Source organism: Bos mutus, chromosome 6 (assembly GCF_027580195.1).
Source record: "Bos mutus isolate GX-2022 chromosome 6, NWIPB_WYAK_1.1, whole genome shotgun sequence".
Lineage (NCBI taxonomy): Eukaryota > Metazoa > Chordata > Mammalia > Artiodactyla > Bovidae > Bos > Bos mutus.
The window spans coordinates 99,151,337-99,167,762 of record NC_091622.1 but is presented as its reverse complement, the minus strand read 5'-3'; the positions used below and the strand labels follow the sequence as shown (position 1 = coordinate 99,167,762).

The window sequence follows — 16,426 nt, the reverse complement described above, 5'->3', positions numbered from 1 at the left end:
TAATTTTCCAACAACGGCGCTCAGCAGGATGTCTTAATGGAGAAAAGCAAAGCATGAAGAATAGGAATTATACCCCAAATTCACAACAAACCTAGCAAATACGTGAATTTATAGATACTACATTTGTCATTTTACACTCTTATCATTAGCTACCTTTTAAGAAAATAAGAGGTCATCATATAGAGCGATTCATTTCATAAGACACTGAACACTGTTCAAGGATACATTGAAGGAAATACTTTTGGCCAAAAGAAATCATGCAACTGTACAGCTAACCGTAGCTACCAGGGAAACGTAAGCTCTGTTCCCCTTATGCCTAGGCTAAGCACAGGTAGACACAGGTCCTTTCCATACCAATATATGACAGATGTTTCTGAGACTTATTAACTGTTCAGGAGACTATGGAAACACCTCAAATTCCTACATATTTAGGGAACCCAAATACTTGACTTTAATTTTACAGCCTTTGAAAATATTCAAAGGAAAAATTTTTAGGAAACTTTGGAAACAGTTAAAAATTTTGAGTCCTCGAAAAATTTTTCAACTTCAAACATTTATAAATATTAGTCATCCAAAATTCAAATACCCCTCACATTTAGGCAATTAGCAGATTAGATCCTATTTTCTCACTACAGGAAAAAAAATAAAGGTGAAGGTTTTTATTACATATAGTAACTACAAAATTATGCTTAATACACACCATATAAAACTGCAGACGGTAATGTTTCTTCACCAAGCTCAGCACAAACATGCAGAAACCTGTTCAAGAACAAAAACATGTGCTTGTTGTGTAATCTGTTACAAATTTTAAGATTCAGTGAGTTCATAGAAGCCAAATTTCTATACCACATCTAGCTATACGTTGGCTACTCACTCATACACCATCTCTCCTACTCTTACATTATTGTTGAGTCACTAAATCTTGTCCAACTCTTTGCAACCCCATGGACTGTATGTAGCCTGCCAGGCTTCTCTGTCCATGGAATTTCCCAGGCAAGAACACTGCCATAGGTTACCATTTCCTTCTCCAGGGGAGCTTTCTGGCCCAAGGATCAAACCCTGGTCTCGTGGACAGGACTCTTACATCAAGCATTTTGAATAGAAATTTCTTGAGGGAAATGATCCTGTATTCTCCAAAATGCCTGATATAGTCCATGCCATAAATTCAATAAGCATCTCCTACATTAATTGAGTCAGTCCCTTGCTAATGTGCGGACATGGAAAATTGGACCCTGAATTTCAGTTCACTAAAATGTATTCACTGTATCATTCCATCAAGTATACATATAGAATGTTTAAATCTCTACATCTTTGAACACTTATTATGTTCCATGTACTTGTCTAAGCCTTTTATAAGTATTAACTCATTTAATCCTTTCAACATTCCTATGATGTAGTTACCTATTATTATCTCCACTTTACAGATGAAGAAAAATACACAAAGGACTTGATTAATTTACTGTGAATCATGGAGCTAAAAAGGAGTTAAACCCTTAGATTCTATTGACCCTTAAGAGTCATGTGGTTCCATAAACCATTATCCTCAAGATTCAGGTTAAGAGTGATTCAAAAATTCTCAGAAGCATATTATAATGATTACAGTAAAACAAAATACTCTTAACAATTTCAAGATGCACAAACAGTATGTGTGTTTCTGTCTATAGTCTATAAATTAATTACAATAAAATTTTACTAAATAAAAATTCTACCTAATGAACTTTTGTTGTTGTTGTTTAGTTGCTAAACTGTATCTGACTCTTGCACGATCCCATCGACTGTAGCCCACCAGGCGCCTCTGTCCATGGGATTCTCCAGGCAAGAATACTGGAGTGGGTCGCCATTTCCTTCTCCAGGGGATCTTCCAGACCCAGAGATCAAACCTGCGTCACCGGCATTGGCAGGCAGATTCTTTACCACTGAGCCACCTGGGTAGCCCACCTAGTGAAGTAGAAATCTAATAATTCTATATTAAATAATGAGGAGGCACTATGATACACTTTTTTGCCCACTACATCAGTAAAGTTCTGAAGATAATTTTTTTTACAGAAGTAGATGTTAGAAGGAGAAGGAAATGGCAACCCACTCCAGTGTTCTTGCCTGGAGAATCCCAGGGACGGGGGAGCCTGGTGGGCTGCCATCTATGGGGTTGCACAGAGTCGGACACGACTGAAGTGACTTAGCAGCAGCAGATGTTAGAAATGCATGAACCAAGTTTAATTTCAACTAAATAGCCATGCATGCATTCTATTTGGCAATATCTTTAGAAAATGAGTTCTCTGAGAGAAAACAAATGGTCAACTAATCTATCCCATGTGAAATAAACACTATACTTTGCATACCTAAGATGTACCTATCAAGGGAGTTCTACCCACTAGAGTAAGCAAGGTTGACGCTACTCTGACCAGCGCAGGGAATCAAACAGCTACTGCCTGCACCTAGTTTTTGATGACTGACCTGAAATGTCAGGGTAAAGGGTGATAGTAAGGGAAGAGAATGCATACTGGCTGCCAGATCCTATCTCACTTCCTATCTGCCACCTGTAGAATCTGACTGGTTCAACTGCAAAAGAAATATGGAAACATTTCTGAGCAGCGGCAAACTGAGACATATGTCACTTTCTTGACAGAAAGAAAGGAAGCGGGGGTGCCGGGCACTAAAACACATAATTCACGGCATTAAAATCACCTGTAGCAAAAGACCTTCTTTTAAAATCACTGCTTTTAAATTTTTCTTCAATAGCAGGGAGATTTCTTTTGTGGCTTAATAAATAATGAAATTTCTATGCTGCTTTATGCCTTTGCTCCATGGTTATAGGCAAACGTAGATTGGACTTGGTTCAGAGGCTAAGGGGGGCTTCCCTTGTGGCTCAGCTAGTAAAGAATCCGCCCAAAATGTGTGAGACCTGGGTTCGATCCCTGGGTTGGGAAGATCCCCTGGAGAAGGGAAAAGCTACCCACTCCAGTATTCTGGCCTGAAGAATTCCATGGACTGTATAGTCCATGCGGTTGCAAAGAGTCAGACACGACTGAGCAACTTTCACTTTCAGAGCTAATGAGGTAAAGGCAACTCAGAAGCAAGACTGAGCTGAAAGTCTCCAGAACCTTCCCTCCTGCCAAAAAAGACCTTTCTGGCTCTCCCAGCGCAGCCTTGGGAAATTCTCAATATCATTAATTATGAATTATCTCCTCACAAATACTACCCCAGCATGCATGGTTTTCTTGTTGTTGAATTATATACCATTCACCCTTAAGCATTTCTTCAAACAAAATTACCAGGAGATTCATTCAATACTTTCCTGATGATCATTTTATCCAGGACAGTCTTGGCAATTCAGTTTTACCTGATCCAATTTTATGGTTCAATCCACCAGTAACACAAAGAATTTTAGGGTGCTCTAATAAAAGATATAACTATCTGACTCGTGGATATATTAAAATAATACCATTCTTGGAATCTGGGGGAGGAGGATGTAAACTGTTTTCCTAACATATCTAAGGTTAAATATTTTGTCAAAGAAAAAGAATCCAAAGAGACACATGCATTTACTTCTTCATTCACAGCCATTTTCTGTTTAAATGGAATACATACATGCTATATTTCAACAAATCTTTGGAAAGGATAACTTTGCATATTTGGATCCATAGTTTTACTTTTTCCCCAATTAACAAAGAACATTTTTACGGTTATATTTCCAATTAAAATCATAGGATCTGTTAAAGTAAAATGTTCACTGAAAAAGTCTCCTAAACATACAGTCTTGTATGTACCTATTTTCAGTTACACTTACTGATTCCCAGTTATATACACAGCACTGGGCCTGGCGCCGTCAGTGCAAAGACGGACATATCGTGTGGCCCCATATCAAGGAGATCCAGGAGGTTAGGGAGACCAAGTTCCCCAGTAGACTTAAGAGAGGTATGTTCAGAAAGCATACAAAAGAACGAGATGTCTAAGGAGTCAAGTGAATTAAAGAAGAAAAAAAGACATTGAAAAGTCCAAAAGATGTGATAGAAGGAATTCCAGAAAAAGCAGACAATTGAAAAATATTTACTGAGCACTTAAGATGCAGACACAAAATACAAAACATGGATAAGACAGTCATTCCACTCAAGGAGCTCATACTTTAATTGAAGAGATAGAAAATATAAAGAAATAATAAAGTTTTTTAAATTTCTTATTGTTGGTTAACCAATTCAATAAATACATGCAGTCCTTAACTCAAAAAACAAAGACAGACCCAGGATTATACACTGGAGGTTACTGACTCATCGATTACTTTGTACATGGCTGTATTTTTCATTACACTTCGCTAACTAACCAAAACTTTGAAATGTTTCAAACACTGTATTCAACAATTCAGAACCACACTGCTTTATGTGTTGCCTTATTCAGACACTAGAATACAACTGAGGTGTTTTAAAGAAGTTTAAATATGCAGTGTAGAAATTCACACAAATCAACCGTTATATTAGCTAATATACGGAAAAAGTTTTCCTTTAATCTGCATGGTGAGTTTAAGGTATAAAACAAGACTGATATGTAAATAGTTTATAATCATGTTTAATTAAAAAACTGTTACATGGGAAGGCTTCCCTGGTAACTCATGATAAAGAATCCACCTGCCAATGTAGGAGACACGGGTTTGATCCCTAATCCAGGGAGATCACACAAGCCATCATGGAGCAACTAAGCCCATGAGACACAGCTACTGAGCCCGTGCTCTATGCAACAGGAGAAGCCACCACAATGAGAAGCCCACATGCCGCAACTAGAGAGTAGCCCCTGCTCATGGAAATTAGAGACAGCCCACGCAGCACCGAAGATCCAGCACAGCCAAAAATAAACAAGCTAGATATATATGTGTGTGTATATATATATATGGCTTCCTGCATAGCTCAGTTGGTAAAAAATCTGCCTGTAATGCTGGAGACCTGGGTTCGACTCCTGGATTGGGAAGATTCCCTGGAGAAGGACATAGCAAGGAGCCAGGCAGGCTACAGTCCATAGCGTTGCAAGAGTCAGACACGACTTAGCCCTAGCTTCCTTTTCTTTTCTATACACACACACACACACACACAAATATACACTATACGTGGTTCTAGAGATACAATCCTTTATGAACAGTGATTTGTGACATCTTTCAAAGATTTCATCTACATTCTTTGAGATGAAAGATATACAGGATGTTTGAAAACAATTCTTAATCATGTATTAATTTTAGCCATAATTTAATCTTATACTATAACTGTGGTATTGGAGAAGACTCTTGAGAGTCCCTTGGACTGCAAGGAGATCCAACCAGTCCATTCTGAAGGAGATCAGCCCTGGGTGTTCTTTGGAAGGAATGATGCTAAAGCTGAAACTCCAGTACTTTGGCCACCTCATGCGAAGAGTTGACTCATTGGAAAAGACTCTGATGCTGGGAGGGATTGGGGGCAGGAGGAGAAGGGGACGACAGAGGATGAGATGGCTGGATGGCATCACCGACTCGATGGACACGAGTCTGAGTGAACTCCAGGAGTTGGTGATAGACAGGGAGGCCTGGCGTGCTGCAATTCATGGGGTCGCAAAGAGTCGGACACGACTGAGCAACTGAACTGAACTGAACTGAATCTTATACTGTCTAGTGATTTTTCTTGAATTCAAAGTATTATATTCAAGTCATAACCTCTCCTTAAGGGTTTTAAAGAAGAAGTCAAAATAGCTAGCCATGCACAAATACAAGTGAAAAAACCTGACTAAACATAATATGCCTTTAATATGCTTCTCACTAGTTGGCTAAGGAGATCTTAAGGTGATGATATTATGGGTCCAACATCTTAAGCTTATTCACCTGTCATTACCAGACATGTAATCACATGGCTGCTCTTGTTTCTAAAGAGCCCCAAATCCAAATTACCAAGATCTTTTAAAAATATATCCAGACTCTAGAGAAAATGTCGCTGATGTTTGTTTTACTATCAGACAAATTCATTTTACAACAAAATTATCTAAAGTGTCAGAATGGCTTCTGGGTCCTAGTCAGTGAGTCATCTGGGATGATGTTAAATGAGTCATTTAACCTGCTGGGCCTTGCTGAGTAGGTCAGACCTGGATATAGATACATTTTATTTTAATAAAATTCAACATCAATGAAAAAGCTTGTGTTGTCTCTGCTTTTTATATCTGTTAAGACCTATAAAACTCATTTGACCACTGCAGAACTAAAATTTGGACAGGCCTCTTGGAATGTTGTTTAATGAGAAGAATTCCAGACATTTTTCACAGCATAATTTGAAAGAAAGGTACAACTATCTCAACAGAGCATACTTTCTATTTCCTCACTCCTGTTTTAAAGTCTAACTTTATTTGCTGGACTAAGCTCATAAATGTTGCTAATCACTTCAAGAATCAACCAATAAGGCCTCAAGACCCAGCAACCAAAATCCTGATGCTAAAAACAAAAACATCATCTCTAACAAGCACTGTGTTTGGATGTGCATAGTCTCAGCCTCCTGATCATTCATCCAGTAAATGTGTGTTAGGAGCCTAAATCCCAGACCCTGTACTAGGCACCAGGAATTAAAAAAATGAGAAACACAAAGTGGGTGCTTATGATCCTTTAATAGGACCATATTTAAGACACACGTGAAATGATAATAGATATACTGGGATGGCCAAAAAGTTCATTTGGGTTTTGAACATCTTATGAAAAACCCAAATGAACTTTTTGGCCAACCCAATAGAATACCATGCATAATTTATATCAGAAGTTTCATCACTTAACCCAGCAGCAGCTCCTAGCTTACTACAAAGTTGCATTTGATAGAAACACAGAGACTGGAAAAGTCAGTTTTTATTCCAATCCCAAAGAAAGGCAATGCCAAAGAATCTCACACACTAGCAAAATAATGCTCTAAATTCTCCAAGCCAGGCTTCAACAGTACATGAACCAAGAACTTTCAGATGTTCAAGCTGGATTTAGAAAAGGTAGAGGAACCAGAGATCAAATTGCCAACATCCACTGGATTATCAAAAAAGCAAGAGAATTCCAAAAAAACATCTACTTCTCCTTCACTGACTATGCTAAAGCTTTTGACTGTGTGGATCACAACAAACTGTGGAAAATTCTTAAAGAGATGGAAACATCACACCACCGGACCTGCTTCCTGAGAAATCTGTATGCAGGTCAAGAAGCAACAGTTAGAACTGGACATGGAACAATAGACTGGTTCCAAATTGGGAAAGGAGTCCATCAAGGCTGTATACTGTCACCCTGCTTATTTAACTTCTATGCAGAGTATATCATGCAAAATACTGGGCTGGATGAAGCACAAGCTGGATTCAAGATTGCTGGCAGAAATATCAATAACCTCAGATATGCAGATGACACCACCCTTATGGCAGAAAATGAAGAGAAACTGAAGAGCCTCTTGATGAAAGTAAAAGAGGAGAGTGAAAAAGTTGGCTTAAAACTCAACATTCAGAAAACTAAGATCATGGCATCCGGTCCCATCACTTCATGGCAAATAGATGGGGACAACAAAGGAAACAGTGAGAGATTTTATTTTCCTGGGCTCCAAAATCACTGCAGATGGTGACTGCAGATGGTGACTGCAGCCATGAAATGAAAAGATGCTTGCTCCTTGGAAGAAAAGCTATGATAAACCTAGACAGCATACTAAAAAGCAGACATTACTTTGCCAACAAAAGTCCATATAGTCAAAGCTATGGTTTTTTCAGTGGTCATGTATAGATGTGAAAGTTGGACCATAAAGAAGCTGAGCATTGAAGAATTGATGCTTTTGAACTGTGAGTGTTGGCGCAGCCTCATGAGAGTCCCTTGGACTGCAAGGAGATCCAACCAGTCAATCCTAAAGGAAACAGTGCTGAATATTCATTGGAGGGACTGATGCCGAAGCAGAAGCTCCAACTTTGGCCACCTGGTGTGAAGAACTGACTCATTGGAAAAGACCCTGATGCTGGCAAAGATTGAAGGCAGGAGAAGGCGACAACCGAGAATGAGATGGCTGGATGGCATCACCGACTCGATGGACATAAATTTGAGTAAGCTCCAGGAGTTAATGATGGACAGGGAGGCCTGGCCTGCTGCAGTCCATGGGGTGGCAAAGAGTCGGACACGACTGAGCGACTGAACTGAACTGACACTCAGAAGCACAGAAGACAAATTTACAATTACCAAAAGGGAAAAGGGGTGGGGAAGGGATAAATTAGGATTTGGGGATGAGCAGATACAGTTTACTATACGTAAAACAGATAAAGGCAACAAGGGCCTGCTCTATGGCACAGGGAACTCTAATATCCTGTAAGAAACCAAGCTGGAAAAGCACATGAAAAAGTACACGTGAATCACTTTACTGTACACTAGAAATTAACACAACACTGCAAATCAACTATACTTCAATTTGAAAAACCGTGTTTTAAAAGTACATTTGTAAGACTTTCATAATGTCAATATCCTTGTGTGATCTTACACTGTAATCTTTCAAAGTATTATCACTGGTGGAAACTGGGAAAAGTGCATAAGGCATCCTGTCTTATTTCTTACAACTGCATGAAAATACATAATTATCGCAACAAAAAGTACATTTTAAGCCAATAATTTAGGATATAAAAGCAATTTTTCATAGACTGTCATAAACAGCAGTTGGTTCTAAAATCAGCCCTTAGCATTAAAAAAAAAATTTTTTTTTTTTAATTTTTTGGCCATACCACACAGCAGGTGGGATCCTAGTCCCTGACCAGAAATTGAACCTCCACTCCCTGCAGAGGAAGCAGTCTTAACTACTGGACCACCGGTGAAGTCCCATAATTTTTTTTTTCCACATCAATAATAGTCCAGATTTTATTTTTTAAAAGCACAATTTTAAAAAAATTTATGACTCTCTTAGTATTAATATAAAGGTGAATGACTCAGGCATACATTATATTTAGTATGAATTAAAGCAACAGTTTCCTATCTTGTCACTCTATTAATGTCTCCCACTCACCATTCATTGAATTACAAACCTGGTTACATTTTCTCTTAGCTTGAAATCCTCCAGTAGTTTCCTAGGAATAAAGCCCAAAGTCTTCCTATCATACACAAGGCTCCTCAAGATGGGGCTCCTGTCTACTGTACACCCTTCAGTACCTCCCATGGGTCCCGAACATGCCACTCTCATTCCCAAGACGGCACAGCTGTTTCCTCTACCTGGAATGCCCTTTCCCACCCTCCACGTGGCAAACACCTGCTTGTTCTTTGCTTTTCATGACACTGATCATCTCTTTATACTGTTCATGGGATTCTCAGAGCAAGAATACTGAGGTGGCTTGCCACTTCCCCCTCAAAGACTGAAGGCAAAAGGAAAAGGGGATGGCAGAGGATGAGATGGTTAGATAGCATCACCAACTCAATGGACATGAGTTTGAGCAAACTCTGGGAGATAGTGAAGGACAGGGGAGCCTGGAGCACCGCAGTCCACGAGCTCACAAAGAGTCAGACATGATTTAGCGACTGAACAACAATCATCTCTTCTCCAAGGCCTTCAATGGCCTTCCTGCCCCAGTAAAGCAAGGCCCTCCTTCCCTTTCTTCGTGGTCTTAGAGGTCCTTGTTCACATTCCAGCAATGAACAAGGGGACACATGTCTCAGCAGTTGCCACACCCTGGTAGGCACACTAAAAGCCTGTTCCCCTTTGTATCCTCAACACCATGCACAGCACTGGCACTTGGAAAGCACTCGAGTGTTTGTTGAAAGAATGACAATGATGACTTTCTGTGATTCTATAGGAGAGCAATGGTAAGCTATGCCAATGATAGAAATCAGTTAGAAAAAAACGAACAAATACTGATAGAAATAAGGGGAGGAAGGTTAACAATGACTGTAAAGAATTAGTTGAGAGGGTATCATGTATACAATATTACAAAAAGAAACAAGTTGCACAGCAAAGGAAACAACAAACAAGATTAAAAGACAACCCTCAGAATGGGAAAAAAATAACTGCAAGGGAAACAACTGGATTAATCTCCAAAATACACAAGCAGCTCATGCAGCTCAAAACCAGAAAAACAAACCCAATCAAAAAATGTTCGGAAGACCTACACAGACATTTCTCCAAAGAAGGCATACAGATGATGAACAAACACATAAAAAGATGCTCAACATCATTCATTATCAGAGAACTGCAAATCAAAACTACAATGAGGTATCACCTCACACAGGTCAGAATGGCCATCATTAAAAAATTCTGCAAACAGTAAGTGCAGGAGAGAATGTAGAAGAAAGGGAACCCTCTTTCATCGCTGGTGGGAATGTAAATGGCTAGTCATTATGGAGAACAATATGGAGATTCCTTAGAAAACTAGGAACAGATCTACCACATGACCCAATAATCTCACTACTGAGCATAAAAGCTGAGAAAACTATAATTGAAAGAGACGCATGTACTCCGATGTTCATTATAGCTCTATTTACAATAGCTGCGACATGGAAGCAACCCTGATGTCCACCTACAGATGACTGGATACAGAAATTGTGTTACATGTATACAACTGAATATTACTCAGCTATAAAAAAGAATGTATTTCAATTATTGAATTAAAATGACATACTTTTAAAGGACTGACTTTCCCACACACACTGTATATTTTTTTGTTTAATGAGAAATGGAAAGGAGTCATCCATATTGTATGAAGTTTCCAAAATTGTACTAACTAGAGAAGAATTTATTTATGAGGAAACCCCTAAGAGCTAAAACAGTAACCATTAAGAGCTAAAGAGAAAACTCACAAATAAATTTCATTTCTGCCTTTAAAAGTGAAGATAATGATAATATTCAATATTTATATAGCACCAGGTACTGCTCTAAGTGCTTTGCAAAGAAACTAAGGCACAGATTAGTTAATTACATTTCCCAAAGTTTATTCAGCATGTAAGCGGTGGAACCAGGATTCATACTGGAAATCTGACTTTTTACAAGTACATATCTAGGGACGTCCCTGGTGGTCCAGTGGCTAAGATTCCGTGTTCCCAATGCAAAGGGCCCAGGTTCAATCTCTGGTTCGGGAACTAGATCTCACATGCTCCAACTAAGATCCAGTAAAGTCAAATAAAAATAATAGATAATCTTTATTAAAGTACATATCTAAATCAATTTCTTAAGAAATTTCTTTTATAATTGGTCAACTTCGATGGAAAACAAATCTGGTTTGTTGGTTTTTTTGGCCACGCTGCATGGCTTTTGAGATCTTAGTTCCCTGACCAAGGATCAAACCTGGGCCCCCTGCGGTGGAAGTATGGAGCCTAACTACTGGACAGCCACAAATCTGTTAATTCTAATGTTATCCTAAGTATCTGATTCTTAATCTAAAATCATAAAAATGTGATAGCCTACTATAAACAAATATATATATATTTATATATAAATGACTATATAATAAAAAATGTCAGGAAAACTAAGTACCCTGATTAATTCTATATAAAACTATTTCCTAGGAACAAATAAAGCAATATATATGTGAAAGTTTCTTTGTAAATTATATCATTACTTGGTAAATAATCCATATGCTTAAAGTTCTTTTACTATAATTTACAAAGAAAATTTTCAAATATATAGATAAACTACTAAGCAAGTACTTTCTTTCAGCCACCAAGTACTTTTTTTAAACACCATTAGGGAGAAACTGCAGTTTATTTAAACTGTGATGAAAGTAGTTTTATATATTAGACATTTAAAAAGAGAAGGTGGATTAAAATGTAACCAAAAAAGGATGTTACAGTTTAACATAAATAAAAACAAGCATGTGACATATACTGGCTACAAATCAATGCAGTCTTTTCCTTAACTTACCTGCCAGATACAGGGCAAATGATATAAATCTGTGGTAGCGAATGAGGAACTGAAGTTGCTCTTCTCTTTGAACAAATGTAGCAAAATAATCAGCCACAGTCTCTCCATAGAAAAAGTAGTTCACACACAATAGAAAGTACCTGTAATGTTAAAACAATTAGCTTCTTTATATTTGAAACATTTCCCCCCTCAAACTCAACAAAACTATTTTCTACTTCTGATGATGACAGAGATCAAAACTAAGTTTGAACATAAGTTCATGATATATTCCACCAAAATGCTTTTTTCCCCCTATTTTAAACTTAATTTCAAACTTGCTGCTGCTGCTGCTAAGTCGTTTCAGTCATGTCTCTGTGTGACCCCATAGACAGCAGCCCACCAGGCTCCCCCGTCCCTGGGATTCTCCAGGCAAGAACACTGGAGTGGGTTGCCATTTCCTTCTCCAATGCATGAAAGTGAAAACTGAAAGTGAAGTCATGTCTCCTAGCGACCCCATGGACTGCAGCCTACCAGGCTCCTCCTTCCATGGGATTTGCCAGGCAAGAGTACTGGAGTGGGGTGCCACTGCCTTCTCCGAATTCCAAACTTACCAGTGAACAAAAATGTACTGAGTGGTTCATGCCTTTATTTTGCTCAAAATCTAATGCCAGAGACAGAAAATTAGGAAACAGTGTAAAAAATACTACACACACACACACACAGTATTAAGTTTATAATGAAAATGCATTTCCAACATCTCCCTAATGCTTTGTTTTTAATATTTTTTATTGGCCGTTTTTTTAAAAGTCTTTATTGCATTTGTTACAATTTTGCTTCATTTTTTTATGTTTTAGTTTTTGGCCACAAGGACATGGGATCTTAGTGCACCCCGACCAGGGACTGAGCCTGTACCCCCTGCATGGAAGCCAAAGCCTCTACCACTGAACCACCAGCAAAGTCCCTCTACTGCTTTTTAATAGTAGAGCTCCTAAGCCAAATTCCCGCCTGCCCTAAGGAAGACCAATGGGAAAAGAGAAGAAGTAATTTCGCCTCTCACCTCCCACTCTGTCCTGCCCACACTGGGTCTTGTCCCCTTTTCTAAATGCTCCAGATGGACTCTAGTTGAATAAATGACTCAAAAAGGCAGCAGTGGGGGTTGGGAGCTAGATGCAGGTAAAAATCTCTGGGGAAAAACTTTAAAAATAGGGAACACATGTACACCCATGGCTGATTCATGTCAATGTATGGCAAAAACCACTACGATATTGTAAAGTAATTAGCATCTAATTAAAATAAATTAAAAAATAAAATAAAATGGAGAATGTAAAATTTGGAAAAAAAAGAAAAAAACTTTATGAATGGCCTGTCCCTTCTCCCAGTGCTGGTTTATCCTTTTCCCCAGGCCGAAGTCAAACCCACAAGACTTTGCTGATGGGAGTGTGTGTAAGCCAGGAAAACATGCTGAGAAACACTGCTTTGGGGTTCCTCCCGGACTCTGCCTTAGAAAGACCATGTCCCAGGCAGCAGCAGAAGAGGAGAGGGGTGGCCGTTCCCTCTGGTCCTCATGAATAGAATCAGACCCCACTGTCCCCAAAGGGAAGCACATCACGTTTCCACATTACCATGTCTCTCTCCTATACGGAAATTGTGACGCCTCTGTAAGGCTATCAAGGCCTATCTAGCCATCAAACCAACTGTTTTGTTTTTGGCCATGCCCCTCTGCATGTGGGATCTTAGTTCCCCAAACAGGGATTGAACTGATGTCCTCTGCACTGGAAGCCTACAGTCCTAACCACTGGACCGCCAGAAAGTCCCACACCAGTCCAACTTTTGGGCCACTATTCCCTCCCACTCGGGAGAGCCAAGGAGATCTCCCGACCTGTGGCAGGTGCCTCCTCTGTCCCCCATCTAGAACCTGATGGTGCTGCTTCCCCAGACTAAAACACCCTTCTCCATCCAAAGCCTGTCTTCATTTCTAGTAACACTTTCTCTGTCACCTTCTCCGTGAAGCCTCTACAATCACTGGAGCCCATCTTGACCTACTTTTTTCCCCCCTTACACTTAAAATCATTCCTGCATGGGTTAACTACTCTCCAACTACTTTAACATTCATTGGAAGGCCTGATGATTAAGCTGAAGTTCTAATACTTTGGCCACCTGATGCGAAGAGTTGACTCATTGGAAAAGACCCTGATGCTGGGAAAGACTGAGGACAGGAGAAAGGGACGACAGAGGATGACATGATTGGATGGCATCACTGACTCAATGGACATGAGTTTGAGCAAACTCCAGGAGATGGTGAAGGACAGGGAAGCCTGTCATGCTGCAGTCCATGGGTTGCAAAGAGGTGTACACGACTGAGTGACTGAACAATTAATACTTAATCTACCTAACATTCCCTGTACACATTGCCCCTCAATCATGAAGAAACTTTCCAGAAGGAAAAATTAGGTGTTCATAAAACCAAGAAACTGTTTTTGACTACTGTAAACCCAAAAGGTGATGCCTGTTTTAAAAAGACACCAATACTAATCAAACAACTACTGATATATTCAAAGACATGGACTGTTAATTATGAACTACCATATTATCATGTTTCATGGTCAAGGTCCTGATAACTAAGAAACCTGAAAAAACTTAAAAATATATAAAACATTAAATATTAAAATTATTTGGTGATTTAACACAAACTGGAATCAAGATTGCCGAGAGAAATATCAATAACCTCAGATATGCAGATGACACCACCCTTATGGCAGAAAGTGAAGAGGAAACTCAAAAGCCTCTTGATGAAAGTGAAAGTGGAGAGTGAAAAAGTTGGCTTAAAGCTCAACATTCAGAAAACAAAGATCACGTCTGGTCCCACCACTTCATGGGAAATAGATGGGGAAACAGGGGCTCAAAATCACTACAGATGGTGACTAAAATTAAAAGACTAAGAAACCTGAAAAAAGAGACATTACTTAACAATCCGTATAAAATATTAAATATTGGACTGTGAAGAAGGCTGAGCATTGAAGAATTGATGCTTTTGAACTATGGTGTTGGAGAAGACTAATTTTTACATGGACCGCAATCCAACCAGTCCATTCTGAAGGAGAGAATCATGGGATTTCTTTGGAAGGAATGATGCTAAAGCTGAAACTCCAGTACTTTGGCCACCTCATGCGAAGAGTTGACTCACTGGAAAAGTTTCTGATGCTGGGGAGGGACTGGGGCAGGAGGAGAAGGGGACACAGAGGATGAGATGGCTGGATGGCATCACTGACTCCGTGAGTCTCAGTGAACTCCGGGAGTTGGTGATGGACAGGGAGGCCTGGTGTGCTTCTTCTTCCCTCTGATCTGATCCTCCAATTGCTAATTTTATATGCAATGTTTCAGTTTAGATCCTTCCTCTTCCCTCTGACAACCCTCCTTGCTGCCTGTCAGAGATCCTGGGGCCTTCAGGAGACCAAGCCAGGAGCAGCAAAGGTAAGGTCATCCATCCTCTCACTGCCTTGATCCCTTCCCCTGCCCCAGGCCCATGGGGGCTTTGGAGAAGGTAGGCCAGTCTGCCTACCTGCCCTGGTGCTCAGATGGTAAGAACCTGCCTGCAATGCTGGAGACCTGGCTTCGATCCCTGGGATGGGAAGATCCCCTGGAGGAGGGCATGGCAACCCACTCCAGTATTCTTGCCTGGAGAATCCCCATGGACAGAGGAGCCTGGTGGGCTACAGTCCATGGGGTTGCTAGGAGTCGGACAGGACTGAGCAACCCAGCACAGCACAGGCCAGTCTGCAGGGGTGAGGCAGGGAGGGGAGGAGGGAGACAGACACGCAGCTTGGGCTTTCCTCTCCTGAATCAACTTGTCACTCAAAAAAGAAAAAAAAAAAGAAAACCCACAACTATTTTCATATCTCATCTTCCAGTCTTTGTAGAAATATCAGGTTGTGTGTATGGTCTCATGTCAACTGAGGGGAAATAAACCAAAAGACTAACATATTTTTAACATTTCACAAAATGAAACTTTCTGTTAACATTGTAATTATAAAGAGTATAAACATGTGTCCAATATAGTACTGAGGTTTTTAAAAGGAGAACAAAAATAGTGTGTATATGCAATATAAGTCAGTCACTCTGTACACAGAGTGAAAGATGAAATCTGAAAATAGTCATGTTGAAATGGAAAGTTAAAGGTGATTTTATTCTTTCAACATTCAATTGCATTCTTTTTATTTATATTTCTTTATACTCAATCTATAAGGTCAACTGGGTGGATATTGACTGGTAATGATGCTTCCTTACCAACTTTAGAAAAGAATAGGATTTTCATATCTGAAACAGTTGTAAGTCACTTACCAACTTAGTGTTCTAAACCAAGGTAAGTCATAAGAATGGTAGACTCTGTAACCTATGGTGATGATTTCATGGAAGCATTTCACTTGGATGCTTAGAACCTGAAACCAAGAGAAAACATTAACAAACAGCTCCTAATGTCTATATTTATGCTTAATTGTTTAATAAGTAACTTGTCGCATGTATTTTAAAAATCTTCAGCTACCCACTTTCAGTTATTCTAAAGATCATCAGCAAAAATTCAATATTCAACTTCTCTATAATCAAGTGATGTCCCAAAG

At 39.4% G+C, this 16,426-nt stretch overlaps 1 protein-coding gene across 1 annotated transcript in view; it reads right to left on the bottom strand.

Moving 5' to 3' along the window:
* Positions 1 to 16,426, bottom strand: part of CDS1 (CDP-diacylglycerol synthase 1) — a 78,386-nt gene that overhangs the window by 24,149 nt on the left and 37,811 nt on the right. Inside the window, exons 4-6 of the mRNA XM_005892757.3 lie at positions 16,149 to 16,246; positions 11,832 to 11,971; positions 701 to 759 (exon numbers count right to left, since the gene is read on the bottom strand). Of these exons, the coding sequence (XP_005892819.3) occupies positions 701 to 759; positions 11,832 to 11,971; positions 16,149 to 16,246 (297 nt within the window). The remainder of the gene's footprint in view (positions 1 to 700; positions 760 to 11,831; positions 11,972 to 16,148; positions 16,247 to 16,426) is intronic.